Source organism: Macaca mulatta, chromosome 5 (assembly GCF_049350105.2).
Source record: "Macaca mulatta isolate MMU2019108-1 chromosome 5, T2T-MMU8v2.0, whole genome shotgun sequence".
In the NCBI taxonomy this organism is placed as follows: domain Eukaryota; kingdom Metazoa; phylum Chordata; class Mammalia; order Primates; family Cercopithecidae; genus Macaca; species Macaca mulatta.
In genome coordinates this window covers 109,240,766-109,257,572 of record NC_133410.1, presented here as the reverse complement: position 1 = coordinate 109,257,572, position 16,807 = coordinate 109,240,766, and the positions used below count along the sequence as shown (strand labels likewise).

Here is a 16,807-nt window from a genome sequence, read left to right as displayed (position 1 = left end):
TAGCTGGGATTACAGGCAGGCACCACAGCGCCCAGCTATTTTTTTTTTTTTTTTTTTGGTACTTTTTAAGTAGAGACGGGGTTTTGCCCTGTTAGCCAGGCTGGTCTCAAACTCCTGACCTGAAGTGATCCACCTGCCTCAGCCTCCTAAAGTACTGGGATTACAGGCGTGAGCCACTGTGCCTGGCCTAGGCCAGTGAGTTTATAGAATTTCCTTCAACTTTTTTTTTTTTTTTTTTTTTTAATAAATAGAGACAGGGTTTCACTGTGTTCTCCAGACTGGTTTCGAACTCCTGGGCTCAAGTGATCCTCCCACCTTGGCCTCTCAAAGTGTTGGGATTACAGACATGAACCACCATGCCTAGCCCTTAATTTGGGTTTGACTGATAGTTCATTATATTTGTTTTTTGTGTAATACCATGGAACTGATATATGTTCCTTTATTATTATTTTTTGAAACGAGTCTCACTTTGTCACCCAGACTGGAGTGTGTAGTGGCATGATCATGGCTCACTGCAACCTGTCTCCTGGGCTCAAGTGATTCTTCTACCTTAGCCTCCCAAGTAGCTGGTACTACAGGCTATGCCACCATGCCTGGCTAATTTTTGTATTTTTTGTAGAGGCAAGGTTTTGCCATGTTGCTCAGGCAGATCTGGAACTCCTGAGCTCAAGTGATCAGCCCACCTTGGCCTCCCAAAGTGCTGGGATTACAGTTGTGAGCTACCGTGCCCAGCTGATGTGTATTCTTAGTGTAACATATCAGGAGACACATAATGTTGATTTGGTCCTTATTGGTGAGGTTACTTTGATCACTTTGTTAAGTTAGTGATTGCTGTTTTTCCCCACTATGATATTATTCTTTGAGATGGAGTCTCCCTCTCTCACCCAGGCTGGAGTGCATGGCACAATCTCTACTCACTGCAAGCTCCGCCTCCTGGGTTCATGCCATTCTCCTGCCTCAGCCTCCCGAGTAGCTGGGACTACAGGTGTCCACCACCACACCTGACTAATATTTTGTATTTTTTAGTTGAGACGGGGTTTCACCGTATTAGCCAGGATGGTCTCGATCTCCTGACCCCGTGATCCACCCGCCTTGGCCTCCCAAAGTTCTGGGATTCCAGGCGTGAGCCACTGTGCCCGGCGGTGTTATTCTTTTCTTACTTGTATTTAGTACATGTTTTGTAGGGAAATACTTTGAAACTGTACGAGTCCTGTTACTCAACGAACTTTCACTATCTCTTTGTAGCATCCATTGATTATTCTTTCCTGAATAAATTTCTGATGGTTGCCAAATGTGGTTTTCTAATTCCATAATTCCTTCTACATTTATTAGTTAGCATTCAGCCTCAATTATCTGTTATGGATTCATGGTTTCCTATTTAATCTGTCATTGTCATCATTTATTTTGGTGTTCAGATTTAGTTAGTGGGAGCCCCTTCAGGCTGGCTCCTGTTTCTTTTGGACATCTCCTCATTGTTCTTTGAATTTTTCAATTTCCTAACACAAAACAATTTCAGGTTCACATTTTACTTTCTCTGCCCTAGGAATCAGCTAGTTCTCCAAGAAGTCCTGATTCCTTTTACTAAACAATGGTATTTAGAAACTAGATGTAGATACTAAATGACTCATAGCTTACAGAGGTGTCATTGCTTCCAGCCTTATCAGTGGACAGAGTCAGGAAATAAATGTATGTGTGAATGCATGTATGTATATTTATGTATATATGTGTGTTATATGTGTTTGTGGTCTACACATATCTATAGTAATTTGGTCAATGTTAATTTTAGTATCTGTGATGCATGCACACATATATATTGTATTCACATACTTCCATTTTTAGTAAAATACACAGGGTTCATTCTAGCCATCTCCATTTCCATATTTGTGATTCTGTTCTCTGTTACAGAATGAGAAATGTGGCTACCATTATTTGCTCATTTTCCCTTTTATGTAAAATTTTGCATGTATTTTAGCATATAAAAGCCCATTGGTCCAGGCCCTCTTGAGCTCAGCCATGATTTTGGTTGTGACTGTTTCTATTTTTTAATTTATTTTATTTTTTGATATAGTCTTCGTCACCCAGGTTGGAGTGCAGTGGCACAATCTTGGCTTACTGCAACCTCTGCCTCTTGAGTTCAAGCAATTCTCCTGTCTCAGCCTCCCGAGTAGCTGAGACTACAGGCGCATGCCACCACACCTGCTACTTTTTGTATTTTTAGTAGAGACAGAGTTTCACCATGTTGGCCAGGCTTGTCGCAAACTCCTGACCTCAAGTGATCCCTCTGCCTCTGCCTCCCAAAGTTCTGGGATTACAGGCGCGAGCCACCGCACCTGGCCATGACTGTCTCTTGAGTCCCAGTAAGCTTCCTTGGTTCAGGGTTCACAGGCGTTGCCAGCCCCAGATGGCAAAAGGAAGAGAAGGGAAAGGAAGAAGCCTAATTTTTCTGTTAGAGGAGGGAAAGACAGGGGAAGCCCAACATTTAGAAAATATTCAAACCGTGTCTACAGTGTTAGAAGATACTGCTGTTACATGCTGTATGCTCTCTCTTAACCATCATTTAGTCTTAGCTGTATAAATAACTATACATTTAATGCTTACTACTACCAGTCCTTATGTCAGCATATATGTAATTATTTTGGATTCCTAACACCTGTTTTATAGTGGCTTCCCAGAAGGGCTTGTGGGAACTAAGTTCCATTAATTCTACAATGTTGAAAACAGTTCATTTGTGACCTTACTGCTTGAAGTTGGTTTGGTGGATACAAAGTCTTTGCCTTACATTTTCTTTCCATGTGTATCTGTGTTAACTCCATTGTTTTATGCAAGTACTACTGATGAACAAAGTCTGATGACAATCTAATTTCCTGTCCTTTATAAGTCATTTTCTCTTTTTGCCTAGATGTTTAGTTAATTTTATTAGAATATGTCTTGGTGTTGGTTATTCTTGTACAATATTAGGTCTGTGATTTGCCCTTTCATTTAATAGTTTCAGATTTTTTGTTTTTGTATCAGAAAAGTTTATTCTATTCTTTTGTTTTTCTTCAGTACTCATTGTACGTATGTTGGATCTTTATTGTTAATATTTGCTGTTTTCTCTTGAAACTTTTTTGTCTTTTTCACTTTAAAAAATTTTTTTTAAATTTCCCTCTGGTATATTTTCTTTCTCTTAAATCATTATCTGTTGTATTTATGAGTCTTTGTTTCTTCTAGATTAGTCTTTTTTTAATTGATTTTTTAAAATGTCTTATTTTTTATTGAGTTTTATCATGTAAGTTTTTGATAGATAATTTCTTCTTTTTTTTTGAGACAGAGTCTTGCTGTGTTGCCCAGGCTGGAGTGCAGTGGCACAATCTCAGCTCACTGCAACCTCCACCTCTGGGTTCAAGCAATTCTTCCACCTCAGCCTCCTGAGTAGCTGGGATTACAGGCACTGGCCATCATGCCCAGCTAATTTTTGTATTTTTATAGAGACAGGATTTCACCATGTTGACCAGGCAGGCTAGTCTTGAACTCCTGACCTCAGGTGATCTACCCGCCTAAGCCTCCCAAAGTGCTGGGATTACAGGTATGATCTACTGCATCTGGCCAATAATTTCTGATGTTGTAATTTTGATATATATTGTTCTTTTATATAATGCATTATTTTTTAGTTTTTTCAGCTTGTTTTGAAGTAGTGAAGTGTTCATCTGTTTTGTTAGCAAGTGTTTGTGGTATATATTCATTGTCTTCAGAGGTTTAATTTGTATTCATCCTTTTCTTCTTATAATTTTGTACCAGATTTGGCTTCTGTCATTTTCTTTTACTCATTTTTATGTGCTGTTAGACTTTCTAAATACGTAGCGATCCTTCTGTTTTTGTGTAATGTTTAAAAATGTCACCTTGCTAAATGAGATCTTCTCATTCCTTTATCCTTCCCTACTTTTATCTGGAGTTTCTCTTTTTGTTTTTTTTCTGTTTTCCCTCTCCTCTTCAGTTTGGGTCCTGTTCCCAGCAGTTTCTTCTTGGTATGACTTTGTTCTGGAAGAGAGCTTTGGTTGATTATTTTTAAAGGCGTGTAGTGACTAGAGTCTTCCATGCCCTTAAAGTTTTATTGTGGACCCTTGCACTTGTGTACTATTGTATATTGTAGTAGGCAAAACTCATTCCTTTTTACGCACTTTCCCCAGTTTTGCCTGCTGTGCTATATAGAGAGTATCTGTTGGTTATTTTTATTTTTATTTTTTTATGTTCTGTGGGCTGGCAAATTCCCCTTTATTATACTCCACTACCTACACAGATCTTGTAGCAGTTGGTGGTTTGTCCCCACCTTCTTATATTTTGGGATTTTGTGCATGAGATTTTCTCTGATTTTATGAGGGAATTTGGAGAGATTTAAAATTTAAGCTGCTGTCAGCCTTTTTTCCAGAATTCCCACGAAAGTTTTTATGTTTAAATGTTGTGAACCACTACTTCCCTTAGACCATGCTGGTTTCCATTGTGATTGCAGACTAAATACAGACTGTAGTTTAAAAATTGGCCAGACGTGTGGCTCACGCCTGTAATCCCAGCACTTTGGGAGGCTAAGGCGGGTGGATCACTTGAAGTTAGGAGTTTGAGACCAGCCTAGCCAATATGGTGAAACCCCATCTCTACTAAAAAAAAAATTACAAAAATTAACCGGGTGTGGTAGTGGGTACATGTAGTCCCAGTTACTCAGGAGGCTGAGACAGGAGAATCACTTGAATCCTGGAGATGGAGGTTGCAGTGAGCCGATGTTACACCACTGCACTCCAGCCTGCCTCAGTCTTTAAAGAAAAAAAAAAAAAGACTATGTTATATTTCTCATTAATAACTGTAGATTGGTACCTAGTTGAGTGTGTGTATGTATATATATACACACATATATGTAACATAACATTATGTATAAATATATATACATTTATTTATGTTTTATAAATATTTATTTATATATAACTATATATAAAAATAGCTTTATTGAGACATAATTCACATACCATACAATTCGTTCATTTCAATTATACCATTCAGTGGTTTTTTAGTATTTTAGCAGAGTTGCACAACAATTATGGAAATCAATTTTAGAATATTTCCTCACTTCAAAAAGACACCTCATTACTCTTTAGCAGTCATTCCTCATTTATTCCCAGTTCCACCCTCCCCTGAACCCCCAGCTTTGTCAACGATTCATTTACTTTCTGTCCCTGTAGGTTTGCCTGTTCTGTACATTTCATATAAATGGAACCATATAGTATACTATCTTTTGTGACTGAAGTCTTTCACTTAGCATAATGTTTTCAAGGTCCATTCATGTTGTAGCACATATCAGTACTCTGTTTCTTTTTATTTTTGAAAATATTTCATTGTTTGGATGTATCATTATCCATTCATCAGTTGATAGACATTTGGTTGTTTCTATCTTTTTGCCATTATGAATAATGTTGCAATGAACATTTGTGAGTCAGTTTTTGTATGTTTTCATTTCTCTTGGATATGTACTTAGGAATGGGATTGTTGAGTCAAATGGTAACTGTGTTTAATTTTTTAAAGAACTACTAGATGATTTTTCAAAGCAGCAGTACCATTTTACATTCTCACCAGAAACTTATTAGGGTTTCAATTTCTCCCCATCCTTCTCAACATTTGCCATTGTTCATCTTTTGGATTATAGCCATCCTTGTGGGTGTGAAGTGATACATGTCTTTGTGGTTTTGATTTTTATTTCCCTAATAGCTAATGATGTTGAGCAACTTTTTTGTGTGCTTATTGACCATTTGTTTTTTTGTTTTGGAGAAATATCTATTCAGATCCTTCACCCGTTTTTTTAACTTGTGTTTTTGATCTTTTTATTATTGAAATGTAAGAATTCTTTATATATTCTGGATACATTTTTTTTTTGAAAATCAGTTATGTTATTTGTAAACATTTTTTTTCATTCTGTTGATGATAGCCTTTGAAGTACAAAAGTTTTATATTTTGATAAAGCCCATTTTCTCTATTTTCCTTTTATCACTTTTACTTTTGTTTCTATAGTTAAGAATATTTTGCCTAAATCAACATCATGAAGATTTACTTCTGTATTTTCTTCTAAGAGTTTTGAAGCTTTAGCTCTTACATTTAGGTTCATGATCCATTCTGAGTTAATTTTTGTGTCCAGTGTGATGGAGTCCAAATTTATTCTTTTGCATGTGGATAGGTAGTTGTTGACCCACAAGTTCTGATATGTAGTATTTTCATTTCTATTCAGTTCTAAGTATTTTGTAATTTCTATTATAATTATTTCATTGATACACAAGCTGTCTAGATTTTTGTCATTTTGTTTTTTAAACCCATTTGTGATTTTTTTTTTTCTTTGAGACAGAGTCTCACTGTCTCCCAGACTGGAGTGCAGTGGTGCGATCTCAGCTCACTGCAAGCTCCGCCTCCCGGGTTCACGCCATTCTTCTGCCTCAGCCTCCCAAGTAGCTGAGACTACAGGTGCCCGCCACCATGCCTGGCTAATTTTTTGTATTTTTAGTGGCGACGGGGTTTCACCATGTTAGCCAGGATGGTCTCGATCTCCTGACCTCGTGATCCACCTGCCTCAGCCTCCCAAAGTGCTGGGATTACAGGTGTGAGCCACCGCACCCAATCCATTTGTGATTTTTTTTTTTAGTTACATTTTTTGTAATTGATTTATCACATAACTGTATTGTGCTCATATATTGTGGTATATGTATATGGTACTAATTCTTTGAGATTTGAAGAGTACCACTCTATGGTCTATCAATAATGTGGGCCTGTGAGAAAGGAATATTCACCAGTTGGGTATAATGTTATATCTCTTAGAAAAAGCTTATAAATTTGATGTCTAACTTACCTGTATCCTTAGTATTTCTTAAAATTTACCTTATGTCAGATACTGATTGAAATGTGTTAAAATCCACAATGATGATGGATTTCCCTTTTCCATTAGTTTTGATAAAATTTTTTACGTTTAGTTTTAACTTTTATTATGGAAAGTTTCAAGCACACACAAAAGGAGAAAAAAATAGTATAATCAATCCCTATCACTCACCTGTCTTGAACCATTATGAATATATATGGCCAACCTTATTTCATACACATTCCTTCTACCCCTACTTTTATGCTTCTCCTCCCCAGATTATTAAAAAGCAAATCCTTGATAAGACTATTATTTTTTTACACACATTGTTCACATTTACTCTCGTATGTACCACACTATTTGCGTACCATTCCTTTTTGCATCTCAGCCTATCTGTAAATGTTTCCTTTTGCCTGAAATGTATATATTACAGTATCCTCTAGTGAAAATCTTTTAGTGATAAATTTTCTATTTGTTGGAAAATGTTTTTATCTTGTGCACTTTCTGGAAAATTAGTGCATAACTCAAGTTAGCAGTTTATTTTTTCTGAGCACTTGAATGATAATATTCCAGTGTCTTGGCTCCCGTTGTTGCTGTTGAGAATTAAAGAGGAAGGCTAAATTTCTGTTATTGTGTGGATGATCTCATTGGCTGCTTTAAGGACTTACCTCTTTTTCTTTGGTAATCTGCAGTGTCACATGATATGATGAATAATATTATGTCATAAATAATTGAATGATTATAATCTCCAGTTACTAGCTTTAACTTAACATTCTACTTGTAGGTGGTGATTAGTGTTCTGTAAAAAGTTAAGTACATAAGGGAATGCATGCTAATTAAAAAGATCCTATGGTGAATCTTTTTGGAGAACACAGTTCATAATTTGTCTGCTTTAAAACTTTCTTCTCAGGATCTTGTGTATGTACCTTGATGTAAACAGGCACAGTATACTTTATCTTTCTACAGCACTATTGGAAATAATTATGAAAAATGGAAGCACGGCTGGAAATAGCCCTCATTGCCGAAAACCATCAGGTAGTGGTGATCAAAACAAGCCTAATGGCACAAAGGACAGCACATCTGGTAGTGGTGAAGGTGGAAAAGGCTATACCAAAGACCAAGTAGATGGAGTTCTCAGGTAGGAATAAATATGGTTTACATCTCAATCATAATTAGTATTGTACTTTTTGATGTTATAACACCTGAAAAAAGTGAAATATAACATTAGAAGAATAGACATCAAAGAATTGAACTCTGGGTTTGTCTTATGCTTCATATTCTTTATAAAACCAGTCTGTAGGGGCCGGGCGCGGTGGCTCAAGCCTGTAATCCTAGCACTTTGGGAGGCCGAGACGGGTGGATCACGAGGTCAGGAGATCGAGACCATCTTGGCTAACACGGTGAAACCCCGTCTCTACTAAAAAATACAAAAAAAAAAAAAAACCAAAAAACTAGCCGGGCGAGGTGGCGGGCGCCTGTAGTCCCAGCTACTCCGGAGGCTGAGGCAGGAGAATGGCGTGAACCCGGGAGGCGGAGCTTGCGGTGAGCTGAGATCCGGCCACTGCACTCCAGCCTGGGCGACAGAGGGAGACTCCGTCTCAAAAAAAAAAAAAAAAAAAAAAAAACCAGTCTGTAAAGTACCAACTCTATAGAATATTCTGTTTTTTAAAGTAACCTCAAGTTACAAAGCTTTTTCCAAATAATTTTTTTAAGAAAAATTATTGCAGCTTTTTGACACAATATGTTGTTTGCATAGCAATATTAAAAGAGGATGAAGAATTGTTTTATTTTACATAGATGAAAATGGGAGAATTTCATGAGAGGAATATTGAGTGTAATAGCAACATTTTCAATTTCCTACTTATATTAGTGAAGGATTTTTTTCTATTTATATATTTTTTAAGGCTATATATATGCAGACACTATAATGTCTTTTCTTTTTGTATATTTTTAACTCTGATTATTCTGTCTCTGTTTTTAGTTTTACCTCATGATATACTTTTACTTCAAGCAGAAATGTTAGAGTTGAAAAGCTATAAACTGGGTTTTGGGTATCTGGCTTTTAAAAATTTTATAAGTAAAAGGTTTTCTGCAGATGAGATGAAACTTTTGGAAACACTAGAAAAAAGTCTGTTTTGTTTCCTGCTAAAGCTTAAGGAAGCTGTATTGATGTTGTACTGATATTACTTTGCTAGGGAAACTAAAGATTAAGAATTTTGAACAGAGATTAATTCAAGAATTCTCATGGAGAGTGAATAATAATATACTGAACTGACTCAAGTGAAGAGTAGTTAAAATTAGTTAGGTTAAATCTCTTTCTCAGTTGTTCTTTCTTGTCTCTCTTTTAATTTTATTTCTTTTTTCACCTTTTTACCCCATTCTCAACTTTTTATTTACCATAATTTGTAACTGAAGTGTATTTTGAGATATAGGTTTTATTTATTAAGGAAAGTGGTTTACCATATCTTAATTTTAAAATCAAATACCCATATATTTATACTTTGCATTTGTCCCTATATATTTAAATGCAAAACTTGGTTTTAACATTTTATTTGAGAGTGATTACAATGAGAAAAAAGGATTCTCTGGGTGTGGTGGCTCACGCCTGTAACCTTAGCACTTTGGGAGGCCAAGGCGGGCAGATCACCTGAGATCAGGAGTTTAAGACCAGCCTGGCCAACATGGCAAAACCTCATTTCTACCAAAAATAGAAAAAGTAGCCGGGCATGGTGATAGGCACCTGTAATCCCGCTACTCGGGAGGCTGAGACTGAAGAATCACTTGAACCCAAGAGGCAGAGGTTGCAGTGAGCCAAGATTGCACCACTGCACTCCAGCCTGGGCGACAGAGCAAGCCACCTTCTGAAACAAACAAACAAATGCACAAAAAAGTATTCCTTAATCATGGTAAAGCCATTATAGAGTATTTGATGAGTATGAATGAAGCACTTTGAGAATATAAATAATGCTACTAACCACTTTTATACCTATAGTACTGTATCAGAGGTAGCTGAATAAGTTAAAGAAATGAATAAGTGAGAAACTTACTTTAGAAATTATTTCGTAAAAAACTTTTGTTAGTAAGCAGTATGCTTGAAACATGTTCCTGGAAAACACATCCTAAAACAAATTGTACTTGCTTATAGGATTTACTTTATGTTGGGAGAACATATTCTCAAGGGTTCAAAGAAAGTTAAATGTATTATATATGATTTGTTTTTTTTTTTAAGAATATAGAATCACCTATATATTTGAAAGTCTACCAAAAAACTATGGTTGAAAGTTTTGGAAAAGAAGAATCTCCTAAATCTGGTGTTTTTAAAAAGTCTGTTTCTTCATTTCCTCTACCCTAGCCTTGAAAGAAAAAGAAGAGTAGTCCAAGGTGTGGTAGAAATAAGGAAGGAAGAGCATTGATGCCTCTTTGTTCTGGTATTGATTATATATATATGTGGGATGGGGTTGGTTTTGTGTGTATGTGGGTGGTCGTGTGTGTGGTTCTCCAAAGCCCAGAGGAACTGGCTCTAGGCAAAGAAACACCTTGAGAATGGAAGAATGAAAGATGATGGTGAGTGTCGATACGCTCTGTGTGTGGCCAGAGTTGGACAGGTGGAAACATAAAAGGTGGAGGGAATTTTTCTGTTTTCTCTGTCAAATTGGAGATGAGGTCTTCTGAGAGTAAGAAGAAAAGAGATGAGGTTGAAAGCTTAAGAGAGTGGTAAAAGTATGGAATATTTGCAGAGGATAAAAGCAAAGGGAATGGAGTGTGACTGATTTAGCTTTGAGGCCCAGCCACATTTGAGACCATGAATTCTTTAGGAGTGGAAGAAATAGCTTAGTAGTATACCTGTATTAAAGATTGGTCCCCTGGTCAGTAATCTTATTATACCTTTTTAATTAAATATAATTTTTGGGGGAGACTAAATATGATTGGAACAGTCTCTAAGAGAATCCCTACATTTTCAAAATACTTCAGTCTGTACTTTATGTGAGTTTCTTAGCTGAATATACCTTTTCGCTTATATTAGCCTTCATAAGTGTTGCTTTAGTGAGGGTACAGATCACCAGCAAACACTTACATGATGTATGTTTTTGTTTTTTCTTTCACCTATACACAGGGGATTTTTCTGAAGAAAGCCATGTTATCTTGTTGGTTAGCATGATTATGCGAACAAGTTGCTCAGTAACAATTTGGCTCAATGGGGAGAAGTCTTGCAATAATACTGCATCCATTGCATAAGTAAGAGCTAGCTTACAGTAAGACTGAGGAAAAAGTGTGTAACTCTGTAAACTAATATTCTGTTAAACTTGGCGATTTTTTTTTGTTTAGTTGAAGCATATTGAAAAATAATGGAGACAAAGTTGTCATGGATCTTATTTGAAATTTTTAATATACCATTGAGAAACTTTAATGTATCATTTAAAAACTTTACAAGATCAGTGTGAAATTATTAATGGGAGTATCATTGTATTTATCAATTAGAAACACTGTACAGCTGTTAAGTCAATTTAATTATGGGGATTTGAATTTAAGATTTGATTTAAGCTTCAGTTCTTTGAGAAGAAAAGAAATCATTTTGCTAAACTTATAAAATAAGTAATTCCTTGTCTCAGGAATAAATAAATGTTTCCTTAAACACTAGTTAAGTTTGGAGTATATTTAAATAATTAGCTATATAGCACACATGAAAAAAAGAGAATCGAAAAATGACCTTCCTCTCCCACCAACTATGCTTCCATGTACATAAGAGAAGACATAAAGTCTGGACCAGGCAGAGTTTTCCCATTGTTGAGCTCCACACAGATCCTTTTGGCCTTTTTGTACATTATTTCCTTCCAAGATAGGTAATGGGTTACTCTTTTTAAATTTATTTTAATTCTTCAGTGAGGCAGGAGAAGGTTTTACTCTTTTAGAAAGCAGCAGATTGTAAAAAGTGTAACAAACAGATGTAGCTGATGAAAAGGAGCATGATGAACAACAATGTGAATGAAAATAGATACCTGAATGCTAATTTCTCATTCAAGTGTGAAAAATTAGGTGAATGGGTATATTTGGAGCATTACTTCAAATACATAGCCTTCAGGCTGTCCATTGGTGATGATGACTTTATAACCGCTGGCTTCTCAAGAATTTCTGCTCTAATATATAATGAAAATTTAGTGCAGAGAAGATATGGTAGAGCTGGATACAGCTAAGACTTAATGAAATAACTGTTTTTCCTGTCTAGCCTTTTTTTTTTTTCCCTCGTCTGTGGCAATTCTTAACTTTATGACCCTATCTAGAGCACTGTAGTTTTTCACCTAGTTTGTCTACACTATCCAGCAACCTTCTCCTGTGCTGGCTTTTTAAGTTGACCAGGCTTTTGTGCTCAGTAATTATAAACAAGACAATTTAGAGACTTAATCTGGAACATAATTCAACCTCCTACACACTCAAACCAAGCAGTAATGGCTTTAGGATTGTTCAGTGTTTAACTTACCTTTTATTTTTTGCATTCAGGTAGTGTCTGCCATATTCATAGCTGTATACCTTGTCTCACAGTCTGTTTCACTTCTGTTAACTGCTTCTCTTCTATTCCAAATGACTTTTATTACCAACTACATTTTCATGACAGCATTCATCACATTTGATCTGAATGTGACTTTTTAGATCCCCATCATTTCTGCTCTCAAATTGAAAGTCATCTGTCCATCCATCCAATATATATGGTGAACAAAACATAATCCCTGCCTTCAAAGAATCTGTAATCTAGAAGAGTTGTCAGACAAGTAAAGAGGCAAATGTAGTACACTGTGGTAATTGTTGGGATAAGGCTAAGTTCAGAGGATGTGGGGAGGATGTAAGAGGGGCAGCAAACCTACTTCTGAGGAATCTGGATTCTTAGGAAAAGGAGGAGTTAAGCCAGAGTCCGGAGAGTTGTAGAAACTAGCTAACCAAGAGGAGAAGCAGAGAAGGTGTGCTTAGCACCAAAAACAGCTGCAAAGGTCTAGGAGGTAAGAGAGTCGGCTTCAATACTGATTGTAAGAAAGAAACAGGAAGATGATAGGTCGCTTTGAAATCTGAAGGGTATCCTTTTTTTCTGTATTCCAGTTCTGAGACAGCACATTTTCAAGTCGGATAAACAGATTTGAATTCTTACTTGTGAGGCCTTCCTTTATTACTTATTTGAAATAGGAGGCCTGCCCTTCCTTTCTGTTTCTATTAGCTACTTTATTTTTCTCCAGATATTTATCACCATATGATGTACATTATATTTTACTTATATATTTGTTTATTGCTTGTTCTTCTCCAAATTGTAAATTTGTGATTGTTTTATTCAACACTGTAGCATCTGAAATTGTGCCTAACAGAAAGTAAATATTTGTTGTTAGTAAATATTTGTTGAAGAAATAAGTCCTCATTCTCATCTGTTACTTGATTATGTGAATTTAGGCAATTTACTTAACCACTCAAAGACTGGTTTTCTCATTGGTTAAATAGCAATAATGTCTACCAAATGAGGAGTAAATGAGATAATTTGTGTAAAAGAATCAGTATAATAAAATTCTATAATTCTTTATGTGAAATCTTTGTGACCAAATGCAATTTGGAATTCAGAATTCTTCGTATTTTAGAGAGGTACTAATATAGTTGGCTCTCCATCTATGGGTTCTGCATCTGTGGATTCAACTAACTGTGAATTGAAAGTATTTGGTGAAAAATAACAATACAACAATAAAAAATAATACAAATTAAACAACCAATAAAGTGTAACAGCTGTTTACATAGCATTTACATTGTCTTAGGTATTATTTATAACCTAGAGATGATTTAAAGTACATGGGAAGATGCATAAAGGTTATATGTAAATACTACACCATTTTATATCAGGGATTTGAGCATCCATAGATTTTGGTATTCAAGGAGGGAGGATCCTGGAACTAATCCCCTGTGGATACCAAGGAATGACAGTGTATTATATATTATACGTCTTAGACTCTAGGGCAGCAGTCCATAACAAATAGTAATATATTGCAGCAAAACATACAGGTATTCACACTTAAATGGGATAAATGAAGATTCTGTAGTAGCTTCACATCTTTTCAGGTCAGATTTTTGCCTAGAGGCAAAATCTAAGTCCAGTTCAGTTTTTTATGCAGTAAAATTAGTTATAGAATGACTTTGATTTTTCAGAGCTTTATGGATATTAGAACATTGATATGGGATCGTGGACCTGTACCTAACACACAGTAGGTGTTTTATAAATGCCCCCCATTTCCTTTATTTCTATCACATAGTTTCTAAACATTTCTAGGAGAATGAGTCTCCACACAGGTGAGGATCATTCTCTTTTTTTTGTTTACAGATACATGTCAAATACCTAGAACACTGGGCATAGTAGGTATTCAATAAATATTATTGACTAAATAAAGGAAATGTCATGTTTTTGAAATAAAATTGACATATGTTAATGTTTTTTAAGTCTCTAAAGTAGAAAAATCCAATTTTAATTTCTGTAAATTTGTATAATTTTATATTGCTTGCCCTTTTAACCTCCAATTTCATATAACAAATGATAGATGCCTTCATTATATAAAGAAAGCTAAGGCTCATTTACTTCGAAAATATTTACTGAGATCCTATTGTGTGCCCAGCACTGTGATATCTAATAGGTTTAATAGTTAAAAAAAAAAATCAATCTTGTCTCTTTTCTTTGAAAACTTTGAATCAGTCTTTGCAGTTCTTTTGCTGCCAGTGTCCACTTATACCCTAGATCATTTCGCCAGTCACTACCTCTGTCTACCTCTGTTATCAAGCCACCCACACATGGAACACATCTACAGTTGCAAAGTACTCTCCAAAAATTTTGAAAATGTACTGTGGTTTTGTGAAAGTAAATTACTAGATTGTGGAAGAAGGTTGGCATCCACTTGTACTTAATGTTCTCTGTTCCATTCAGAGTATTTCTTTTCTAATCCTAATGTACTTTAAATACTCCAGGCTTAAATCTGTTAAATATTTAAGGTACAAACTGTATGTATATAATCTTTAGAAATGTGCTTATCACAATGAAAATCAGGGATAACATTTTTTGAGTACCATGTTATATTTTATCATGAGATGTTATCTTTTTCAGAGAGTGACACAGATAAATTATCTTCGGCATAACAGGGCTGGCTGGGTGCAGTGGTTTATGCCTGTAATCCCAGCACTTTGGAAGCCTGAGATGGGAGGATCATTTGAGGCCAGAAGTTCGAGACTAGCCTCAGCCCCAACATAGCAAGACCCCATCTATACCAAAAATAAATAAATAAATAAATAGGCTAACTTAATTTGACATTTAAACCATAGAATACTGCAATTGTTTTGCATATACTAAACTATTGATTTGATAGTTGGTTAGATCTACATTATGCAAGAACAAAATTTTTGGAATGTAATGCATGTTCATTCTTAGCTGTGACACGCTTTTGAAGAGTTTTGGAATTACTTTATCCACTATGAGTAGTAAAAAATTGTTCATATTGTCTCATTTTAGTTACAATATATGTTCTGACTTTCATCCATGATTATTATGGGCTTTGCTTTACTTCTCTGTACTTGTGATACCTTACACTAAGGACATTTTCATGGTTTACTCTTCTTAGACTAGGGAAGAGGTTGGAGGAATGGTCTGTGGTCGAAAAAGAGAATGAAGTAAACTAATCCTTAAAGAGATAAGCCATCATTAGATTTTGAGAAAGAGTCCACAGATAGTTCTTTATACCATTCTAATAAATTAAAAAATTAGAGATATTACATGACCGTCTTCCTTGAAATTTACATTATAACACACTTTCTTGTTCACAGCATAAACAAATGTAAAAATTACTATGAAGTACTTGGAGTTACGAAAGATGCTGGTGATGAAGATTTGAAAAAAGCTTATAGAAAGCTTGCTTTGAAGTTTCATCCAGACAAAAACCATGCACCTGGAGCAACAGATGCTTTTAAAAGTAAAGTAAACCTTTTAAAGCAATTTTACTAAGTTTTCTTTAAAATTCACTTTATAGTGTTTCAGAATATTAAATTCTGCTTTTGGACTGGTGCATTTAGAGACCAGCACAAGCAAGGGTCTGGAAAATCCTTTAAAACTTCAGTATTAACTGGTCATACCCGAAGTCAAACGAATGCAGTTTGGCTTCACAAAAGCAATATTCCAGTTCTGATACAGTCTTAAGTAACTTTTCTAGGCACGTATGCATGCTTTCTTGTTTACCAGGAACAAGTAGGGTGATGATTATGCATGAGCTTCTAGCGTATTGCCATCTGGTTCTAAATGAACTAAAAGCAAAATATAGTTTTTGTGAGTTTTTAAGGTATAATAGACTGGAACTTGGATATTTAAGAAAAATCTCCCCAGAGTTCTTTTATTTCTATTAAACTTTGCCCAGTTTTTTCATTTTATATATGTAGTTTTAGCTAATGTCATTTTTTCTTTTTAAAAATATCATTCCTCTTGCCTACTATTTATTTTTTGTTTTCCATCCCAATAGTCTTTAAATTTTTTGCCAATTTAATAAATTTCAGGAAAGTGATTTTGTCATTTTATATTTTGTTAAATACAATTTATTTGTAATAATTAATTTCTAATTCATAGTTAAATGCCTAAATTTGTGATTGTTCATTCTTGTGAATTTGGCATTCATAAAGCCAGTGTATAATATTTACAGTACAATGGTGGGGTCTTAGAATCACTGGAAGTAGATACTCATTTTAAACATCTTCCAAAAAGATAGAAGAATCAATTGGTGCTTCATGAAAATACTGATAAGATTGTTTCCAAAACAGTTTTGTTTCTTGAAGGAAGTTGCCAAGGAAAATACATTTGGGAATTAATAATATATTCCAATAAAAGCCACTGCCAAAGTGGTGCTGGTGACAGTAAATTACCACTGTGACAGGGAGAGACGTCTCAGTTTGTTTCCT

General features: G+C 35.3%; 2 protein-coding genes across 3 annotated transcripts in view; one reads left to right on the top strand and one right to left on the bottom strand.

Moving 5' to 3' along the window:
• DNAJB14 (DnaJ heat shock protein family (Hsp40) member B14) overlaps positions 1 to 16,807 on the top strand; it is a 50,931-nt gene that overhangs the window by 8,469 nt on the left and 25,655 nt on the right. The window contains exons 2-3 of one of the 2 annotated variants that reach the window (XM_015138876.3): positions 7,829 to 8,000; positions 15,689 to 15,834. In XM_015138876.3, the coding sequence (XP_014994362.1) occupies positions 7,829 to 8,000; positions 15,689 to 15,834 (318 nt within the window). The remainder of the gene's footprint in view (positions 1 to 7,828; positions 8,001 to 15,688; positions 15,835 to 16,807) is intronic. The other variant, XM_015138877.3, reaches the window with a different exon arrangement.
• LOC144340815 (uncharacterized) overlaps positions 11,243 to 16,807 on the bottom strand; it is a 33,044-nt gene continuing 27,479 nt past the window's right edge. The window contains exon 4 of the mRNA XM_078002026.1: positions 11,243 to 16,162. The gene's annotated coding sequence lies outside the window, so the exon portion shown is untranslated. The remainder of the gene's footprint in view (positions 16,163 to 16,807) is intronic.